The sequence below is a fragment of the Vicugna pacos genome, chromosome X (genome assembly GCF_048564905.1).
Source record: "Vicugna pacos chromosome X, VicPac4, whole genome shotgun sequence".
In the NCBI taxonomy this organism is placed as follows: domain Eukaryota; kingdom Metazoa; phylum Chordata; class Mammalia; order Artiodactyla; family Camelidae; genus Vicugna; species Vicugna pacos.
Window position 1 is genome coordinate 72,319,349 of NC_133023.1, and position 9,761 is coordinate 72,329,109.

General features: G+C 36.5%; 1 protein-coding gene across 2 annotated transcripts; it reads right to left on the bottom strand.

Moving 5' to 3' along the window:
* Positions 1-4,973: 4,973 nt before the first annotated feature.
* Positions 4,974-8,744, bottom strand: LOC102536013 (vigilin-like). Of its 2 annotated transcripts, XM_031671512.2 has the most exons (2): positions 8,021-8,744; positions 4,974-7,834 (listed from the first exon to the last, which is right to left on the bottom strand). In XM_031671512.2, the coding sequence occupies exons 1-2, from the start codon at positions 8,696-8,698 to the stop codon at positions 5,189-5,191; spliced, it is 3,324 nt and encodes a 1,107-aa protein (XP_031527372.2). In that variant the 5' UTR covers positions 8,699-8,744; the 3' UTR covers positions 4,974-5,188. The 2 variants fall into 2 exon arrangements, with proteins under 2 accessions (XP_031527372.2, XP_031527371.2); XM_031671511.2 differs by having other exon boundaries at positions 4,974-8,744.
* Positions 8,745-9,761: the final 1,017 nt, after the last annotated feature.

The window sequence follows — 9,761 nt, forward strand, 5'->3', positions numbered from 1 at the left end:
TCATCAGTGTGGTATATTTGGTGCAATCAATAAATCAACATGGGCACATTGTTACCAACTGAGGTCCATAGTTTACATTAGGGTTCACTCTTGATGTTGTACATTCTGTGGGTTTTGACAAATTCATAATGACATGTAGCCACCACTATAGTATACAGAATAATTTCATTGCCCTAAAAATCCCTTGTGCTCCATCTATTCATTCCTCCCTCCCCCCCTTTCCCTAAACCCCTGGAAACCATGATCTTTTTATTGTTTCTGTAGCTGTACCTTATCTAGAATGCCATTTGGTTGGAATCATACAGGTTGTAGCCTTTTCAGACTGGCTTCTTTAATTAATACTATGTCTTTTAAGTTTCTTCCATGTCTTTCATGGCTTGATAGCTCATTTCTTTTTTTTTTTTTTTTGCTGCACATATATTTTTAATGTACATATATGTACTGTTCATTGTTTCTAAGAATGTTTAGATTTTTAGCTTTTTAAACTTACATAGTTATCAAAGAAATAAAGCCAACCACAAAATAAATTAATTCAAAAAGATACATACACCCTGCTATTAACAGTAACATTATTTATAACTGCCAAGATATGGAAACATCCTATGTGCACATCAATAGTTGAATAGATAATGAAGAGATATAATGAATAGATAATATATGTAATGGACTACAACTCACCCATAAAATAAAGGATATTTTGCCATTTACGACCCTTCATTCACTTTTTTTTTCACTTCAAAAACCAGAATTTTATAACTGGCAGAGACATTTCCATTACATCAAAAACAACAAGATACATAGAAATAAACCTAACCAAGGAGGTTACCTATACTCTGAAAACCGAAACAGCACAAAGAAATGGAAAGATTTCTTGTGCTCTTGGATTGGATTTATTTCTAGGTATTTTTAGTTCTTTAAGAAACCTCCATACTGTTTTCCATAGTGGCTGCACAAATTTACATTCCTACCAGCAGTGTAAGAGGGTTCCCTTTTTTCTTCACACCCTCTCCAGCATTTATCATTTGCGGACTTTTTGATGATAACTATTCTGACTGGTGTGAGGTGACACCTTATTGTAGTTTTGATTTGCATTTCTCTAATAATTAGTGATGTTGAGCATCTTTTCATGTTCCTGTTGGCCAGCTGGATGTCTTCTTTGGAGAGATGTCTATTTAAGTCTCCTGCCTATTTTTTGATTGGGATTTTTTTTTTTTGATATTTAATTGTATGAGCTGTTTGTATATTTTGGAAACTAGCCCCTTGTCTGTTGTATCTTTTGCAAATATTTTCTCCTAGTCTTTAAGTTGTCTTTTCATTTTCTTTATGGTTTCTTTTGCTGTGCAAAAGCTTATGTTTAATTAGATCCCATTTGTTTATTTGTGGTTTTATTTCTTTTGCCTTGGGAGACAGATCTAAGAGAATATTGCTACAATTTATGTCAGAGAATGTTTTGCCTATGTTCTCTTCTAGGAGATTTATGGTGTCCTGTCTTATGTTTAAGTCTTTAAGCCATTCTGAGTTCATTTCTGTTTAGGTGGGAGGGAGTGTTCTAACTTCATTGATTTACATGCGGCTGTCCAGCTTTCCCAACACCACTTGCCAGAAAGACTGTCTTTTCTCCATTGTATATTCTTTCCTCCTTCATCAAAGATGAATTAACCATAGGTATGTGGGTGTATTTCTGGGCTGTCTATTCTGTCCTATTGATCCCTATGCCTGTTTTGTGCCAATATTATGCTGTTTTGATTACTGTAGCTCTGTAGTATTGTCTGAAGTCTGGAAGGAAGTCTATTGACATCTTGATTACCTTTCCCTTCTATAAGAAATCACATTGACCCACACATAGATAATATTAAGCTGATTGGACCTCATGAGGAAGAAATAGCAACTCTATTCTGGACTTACTGGTAAGACATTTGTATGTCAGACGATAAGACATTAATCTAACAAATCGCAGGGCCTTCCAGCTCTGAAATTTCCAGGAGTCTAGTGGTATAGGGCATGTTGAGATATCCCTTCTAAGGTGAAGGATAAGGTGTTGCATCTGGCTTTTGCTACAATCAAAAGAAAGTCACAATAATATATGGGCCTTTTGGGATTTGGATGTCAATATATTCCTAATTAGGGTGTGCTCCCTGAAAAGCTGTTAGTTTTGAGTGGGGCCCAAAAATAAGATAAGGCTCTGCAACAGGTTCAGGTTGCTGCACAGATGTTGTGCCACTTGCACCATATGATCTACAAGATTCAATGGCACTTGATGTTTCAGTAGCAGATAGAGATGCTGTTTTGAGCCATTGACAGACCCTATTGATGACCTTTGGGATTTTGGAGAAAAGTCCTCCAATCCTCTCTAATAATTACTCTTCTTTTGAGAAAGAGCTTTCAGCTTGCTTCTGGGCCTTAGTAGAGACTAAATGCTTAACAATGGGACATCAAGTTACCATGCCTTCTGAGCCTCCCATCTTGTATTGTTATCCATCCCATCAAGCCATAGATTTTGGTATGCAGAGCAATATGTCATACTATAGACTGAATATTTGTGTTCCACCCTAAATTCATGTGTTGAAAAGAACTTGACTAAATTGTATTTGTGTTCTCATGTTTTGTGGAAGGTAGAACTTGTGAGCAATGCAATTGGATATCTGGCTGAGAAAATATTAGTTTTCATGAAGTCCTTTGGGGCTCAGGATACAGAAGCACCACCACCTCCAGCTCAGGAAACAACTGTGATTCTCCAAATGAAATAAATTTGAAATAGGGTGAATTCCTCCTAGTGATTTCACTGGCCTATGCTTTTCCTTAGCATGCGGCAATGGAAGAAGTCAGAGAACTAAAAATACCTGCTCAGAGGCGATAGTGAAGGCAATGTCACTAAGCTGAGACTCTACTCCTGTAGTTCTAGAGTGGCAGAGATGTTGGGCCCAAAGAAACAGGAAGTTTGTATAAGGAAAGTTGTTCAAATTAGACTTTGGCTAACAACATTGCAAGTATATGAACTGCACCCAAAGTAAAAAAAAATGTCTCAAATGGCAATCTCTGAGGAGCACACAATTTGCTAAGGTAAATATTTTTTTCCAAGATGTGGTGATTTCATAATGTCAAATCTCACACTCATGAAGAGGCTACAACCAAGATTTTTCTCTACTTTCTATCACTCAAGTACTACAGAGCATCTGTTAGAGACATTGACATCACTAACTACTAATCTTGGAAAACAATATAGGATTTCATCCATGCTTTCTTCTAGAACTTTCACACTTGATTTTATGAGCCACTTAAAGTTTCTACAATTGTTTGGAATGAGGGAAAAAATTGTTTTACCTTTTTTCCATGTGACTTTTCAGACATCCAAGCTGTAGTGAGTTGAATGATGACCCCCCATAAGGCATGCTCTCATTCTCACTCTTGAATTTGTGAATATAACCTTATTTAGAAAAAGGATCTTTGCAGATATTATAAAGGTTCTCAAGATAAGATTATCCTTGGTTACCTGGGTATGGCCTAAATCCAATGACTGGTGTCCTTATAAGAAAAAAAGGTAGAGGGATATGAGATGGACATATACAAGGGAAAGGGGTTATGAAGATGGAGGCAGAGCTTGCAGTGATGAGTCTAAAAGCCAAGGAATATTAAGAATTGCTAACCACCAGTAAAAGCTAGAAAAGATGAGGAATTAATTATCCCTTTGAAAATTTTGAGGGAATAGAGGCCTGCCAACATATTGATTTCAGACTTCTGGTGTCTGGAACTCAGAGAAAAATACATTTCTGTTATTTCAAGCCACCAAGTTTGTAGTATGTTTTTTACAGTAGTCCTAGGAAACTATAAAACCACAAATACATTTGATAATTTCTAGAAAAGTAAAACATCAAATTTGACCCAAGTAGGAAAAAAAATCTCAATAGACCAAATGACCATGATAGAAAATACAGAACTTCCCCTTAAGAATGTATGAGACTTAGATGGTTTCAGAAAGTTCAATCTATGAACCTCTAAAGAGTAAACAATCCAATTCTACTTAAAATATTTCAGGACCTAAAAAAGGAGGGAAAATTTCCAAATTGAACTTTCCAGTGTATTTAATCTTTGGAGTTTTATTCCTTTCTGGAGATTTTTATGGGAAAATTTATTTTTGAATTTGTGTTTATTTCTACAATGTTGGGGTTTTTTTTGTTATTGCTATTGTATTTATACAATATTTTTTATTTATTATTGAAATATTTTAATATTACATCTAATCTCACTGCAGGTACTTTGATGGTTTTGTTGAATAATATGGCTAAACATAGTTAAAAATAAAAGAAAATGTAGAGCAGGAAGTTATTTATTTAGCCTTGAAGCAAATTTAGTTGATGCATCAATCTGATTCATTTCAGTGCCTGATAGTGACAAAATCTTAACATCCAGTAGTTCTAGTGAGCAGTGATTGATATTGAGGATGAGGCTTATGAGGGTAGAACAGAAATACCTCGTATATTGCTAGTAATGTTTTCCAAGGATGGATAACCGTACCTCAGATTCACCAGAAGCATAATGGTTAAGCTTAATGGGTTAAGACAAAAAGCTGGGGTACATGCCTGTTTATAATCATAAAAGACATTGATCAGTGACATAAAATCAATATTATGCTAAAATGATGTCCACTAGGCCAGGCTAGTAACATCAGTTGTTGGTGAATATGTGGACCACTAGGAACTCATACACTTCTTGCAGAAATGAAGAAAATTTGGTAATGCTTAGTTAAACTGCACGTGCATATATCCTAACCTAGGTGTCCATGTACATTACCTTGGCCCAAGCATTCTTCCTCCCCAAACTGCTATCTAGACCCACCTTTGCAAGAAGAGCAGCTTGGCATGATGAAGTACATAATGGTATCAGAATTTGCACATTGTCATGTAAAGCCTTTAATTCTAAATGTGATAGAAAAACAAAGCAAATCAAAATTAAGAGATACTATATGTTGGGTGACACTGGGCATTTGTGGTGTTTTGGAAAGGCAATATGCAAGGATACAGAAGCTTGAGACTGTTTAAAAGAAAGTGAGCTGCTCATTAAAATTTCGTCTTCATCATTGATACTAAAGGTCTGTCTCCATTTCCCTCTTTGGACAAACCCTCATATCCCATATAAGATATTTCTCAGATCAATTCAATACTATAGCATCATCAGACCCAGAGACAGAGCATTAAGAGCTAGTCATGTCCGGGATCTTTCGAATGGTATATGCAGTACAGGGAAGATCTTTTACCTCCAGATTCTTGCGTGGCTCATAGAATGAATTGCATAAAGTGACTTTATTCATATGCTCCTTCTTTAACTTATGCTTTTGAACAGTCAGATAATGTTCCTCAAGACTGAGGATATGATCAATTGCTTTTTTGACATTATTAGGGAGTCCAGTCACAGTGATGATGTTTGCATCTTGGATTCCTCTAGGAGAGAAGTAGATATCGACCTGGAATTGATTCATGATTTTATGAATGGCTTTTCCATGCAATCCAATAATGTGGCCACAGACCTGATTGTTTAGTGAAATTTGCTTAGTGATTGTTTTTTCAAAATTGTGCACCATTTTCATTATTGTGTCCTGGGCGGCTATGGCGTTATATTTATATCCTAAGATTGTGATTTGGTCTTGTGTCTCATTGCTCTCTTTTCTTGGAAAATGGATGGTAACTTTATGCTCTAAGCAAATCTGAGCAATAACTAACCCCTTTCGGCCAATGATCTTGGGGTGGTATTTTGGGTCTACGGTGACATTGAGTCTAAAGTTTTTTAATGATCGTTCTTCTATTTCAGCTTGTAAATTCTTGACTCGTTGTTGTAATCTAGTCTTGGCTCGTTCTACATTTGCAGCAAGGCCAGTGATGGAAATGATATCAAACTCTAACCCAGGTGATGGTATCTGGATATTAACTTCAAAGTCATCTATTATCTTGTGTACCTCACTTCCTTTCTGACCAATGATGTCATGGTGTAAGTCAAAGGGCACATGTACTTCAGTAGTGATGGGAATTAAAGCCTCAAGGGCTTCCACAGTGGCTTCACACTTCTTCTTTGGGCCTGAGATCAATATGGTGTCACATTTTCTTGGGGAAATAGAAGCAGCTCCTAAGGTGCTCTTTTCCCCAACTTCTTCCTTATTTTCCAGAACAGCAGGCTCTGTATTAGTAAGTGGAATCTCCTCTCTATCTGGGAATTTGATTTGAACACTATAATCTCTACTGATTTGTCTGACTCGAGAACACATTGGTCCCATGAAAAAATCATGGAACTTCTGGGGAATAACACATTCTATTGTGACTGCCGTATCCAAGTCCTCAATAATCTCCTGAATATGTTTCTTGGCTGCTTCCACACAAGGCTTTGCTCCTTTGATTGTGACTTTGTTACTTTTTTCTCCCAAACATGAAAAGTTAATAATCACACCACCATATTCCTCAGTCATTTCCCGTGACACCTCACCCCTTTGCATAAAAAAATGCTGGTGGTACGTGGGATTTATCACTATGATGTCCTCTACCACGTTATCTAGATTTGTAATTAGATCCTCTAGTTTCTTTTGTGTATCTTTGACTGCCTTCTCTGTCCCTAGGATCGTTAACAATTCTTGATCCATGTCCTCAGGGATAGGGAAAAGGACACGTGCTCCAGTCTCTTCACAGACTCTGGGAACATCACCACCATTTTTACTCATGAGGAATTTATGATACTCTGGTCTGACATGGAGTACCACAGAATAACACTTGGCTTTTTCTTCTTCTACTAGTTGCAGGAGCATTTTCTTGGCCTTCTCAACACTTTGGGCAGGTCCCCTAATAATAGCTCTTTGAAGTCCTGAGTTACCTTTTGGAAAGTAGATGTGGATATTTCCACATTCTTCTATAATTGCACTAATCAAACAGTCTTTAGAGTCAATAAAGGATTTGTGTAGATTGGAAGGAATAGGAATTTCCACTTCTGAAATATTGGCCATATCTTTCTGAATTGAAAGGATCAAATCACAAGCCATTTCACAGTTGGCTGGCTTTCCAGTGATGACAATATTTTCTGAGTTGCTGCTCGCTGCTGGAAGGACAATTTTGGTGTTGCTTGCAGCACAGATTTTTTTGATGTTTGCACCTCCTTTTCCAATAATATTTTTGTGAAGCTTTTTGAAAATAGGAACAGTTATGGAATAGTTACTTTCTTCGATGTCTGTCACCACATTCTCCAAATATTGTGCGCATTTTTCTAATTCATGTTTTGGCCCTCTAAGCTGGATAATGTCACTTTTTTGTGCTGGGTCTGGAAAATTGATTACAACTTCTGGAAATTTCTTATGGATGTCACGTATCTGTACACCTTTGTGCCCAATGATTGCCTGGTGAAATCTTTGCTCAATGATTAAGTCCTTTTGCTCCTTTTCTAAATGAGAAGCAAGTTCAAGAAGTTCTCTCTTGGCCTGTTGGACCCCTTGAGATTCTCCCTCAATTCTGATCATGTTATTCTTTTCATTTTCAGGTGAGATTAGCACAGAAACTCTATTCCTCTCTCTAATTCGGTTTATGGTAGCACCTTTCTTCCCTATCAGGTGTTTATGAAACTTACAGTCAACATTAATCTCTGCATAATCCATCCTGTTGATTAAGTCTTTGACTATGACCTCAATTTGTTCTTGAGCATAACTCACATCTTCTATTGGCCCGTCTATTGTAATTTTATCTTTTCCAGTAAAATTTATACGAACTTCTGGCATGTTCTGAGTAATTGTGGATATATTACAACCTTTCTTACCAATAATAAATCTGTGAAGCCAGGAAGGTACAGAGATGGAGGAAAGAGTATAAGCCTTGGTCTTCGAGTGGGCTTCAGTAAATGCCTTCCTTAAACTTTCAGGCTTATGGTGGTACGTCACAGAATCTGACGTGCTCTCTGAAGGTAAACTCTCAATGGAAATTCCAGTTCTTTCCAGGATTTCCTGAACTGAATTGCTGTTGGGACCTATTGTACAGTTGTGCTGCATTCTTATCTCCACATCTGTGGATGTGGTTTTCTCTTTAGTATTCTCAGAAATCTTCTTGACACAATCTTGAATCTGATCTGGTTGTTGCTTTTTTCCAGGAAAGCTTATTTGTGTCTGATTGGCACTAGATGGTGAAATGTGGATGTCTGCCCCCATTTCCTGTAGGCTTTTGTCAGAAGTTTTATTGTATGGTCCAGCAGTGAAAGGATGAAATGCCTTTCCCACGTCTAACCTTTCCATAGCACACTTGTCTTGTTCCACAGACATAAGTAAGACTTCATGTGGAGCCTTTTTCATGACCTCTTTGGTGCCAGCAATATTGGTCTGGGTGCTGTGGTTAACTGTGCATAAGGTCTGAATATCGGTTGCAGCTTTTTGTTTTTGGTCTGGTAGTTTTTCTCCAGTCTTGTCTAAAATAAAGCAAAGATGGTCTTTGGGAACGGAAACTATAGTTAAAACTTGTTTCTTAAAACGTGCACAAATCTCCTTCTGAGCTTTCATGACAGTTTCTGGCTTACCAGACACTATTATGAAGAGGCCTTGGTTTTTGACAAAAGTTATTTCTAGGTTGGCACCAGTTCTCTGCATGATGTCTAGATGGAAATTTGCTTGTCTACCTTCCTTAAACTGATTCACATATTGTTTCTCTTCCAGAGGCATATAAAAAGCTTGAGTGATGGCTGAGGTCATGATAGATTGACTGTTATTGTTCGAGAATGCAGCTGGTTCTTGAGCATTTTCCAACCAATTTGTTTTCTCTAGCTGCTGAGTGAACTGATCTTTGTAGATGGGAGTGTGAAGGTCCTCTTCTGAACTTAAAGCAGTAACATTATTGTCTTTTTGGATATATTTACTTCGGCGCTCAGTTACATTTTCTTTGGGATTCATTGTTGATTGTTAACTATTCAGATGTGTCGCAGCTAAATGATCAGTAGCCTGAAAATTCTTCTTGTCGCTGCCTTTTTGCATTGTTACTGTGTGGGAAAAAAGAAATATTTGAAAGCTGTAATTCCTTTCCAAATTAATCTATAAACCCAAACCAATAAAAAATGAAATCTTAATATTTAAAACAGTTTGACAAAATGTCCAAGGTTCATCTATTTTACCTTTATAAAAGTACCAAGATAAGGCTCAAAGTATAGGGATGGTGAGGAAACAGCCACTATTTTGCCTAAGCTAGTGTCATCATTTTTTGACCCTTAGCACTATTGGCTGCAAATAACTTTTGGAAAAATATAATTCTCTAGTCTTCAATAATACCATATTTATAGGTTTTCCTATTTTTAACACCTTTTTGAAGAATAATTTATATACTATAAAATTCACACAGTCTATGCATACATTTTAATGATTTTTATTTTTATTTTTTTTAACATTTTTTATTGATTTATAATCATTTTAATGATTTTTAGTTAATTTACAGTGTTGTACACCATCACAACAATCCAGTTTTAGGACATTTCTATCACCCCAAGACATTCCTCATGCTCATTTTCAGGCAATCCTGTTTCCACTCCCAGGCAAACACTATTTATTTTCCCTCTATAAGCTTGCCTTTTCTGGACTTTTAATATAAAAAATTATCATATCAGCCAGTGAGACAAAGATGAAATCAAAAGGTAAAGTTAAAAAATATATATGTGTCAAAAGAAATAAAAATGGAACCACAACATACCAAAACCTATGGGGTGCAGTTCTAGATGGAAGTTTAGAACAATGAATGCATATAGTAAGAAATTAGAAAGTTCCCCCC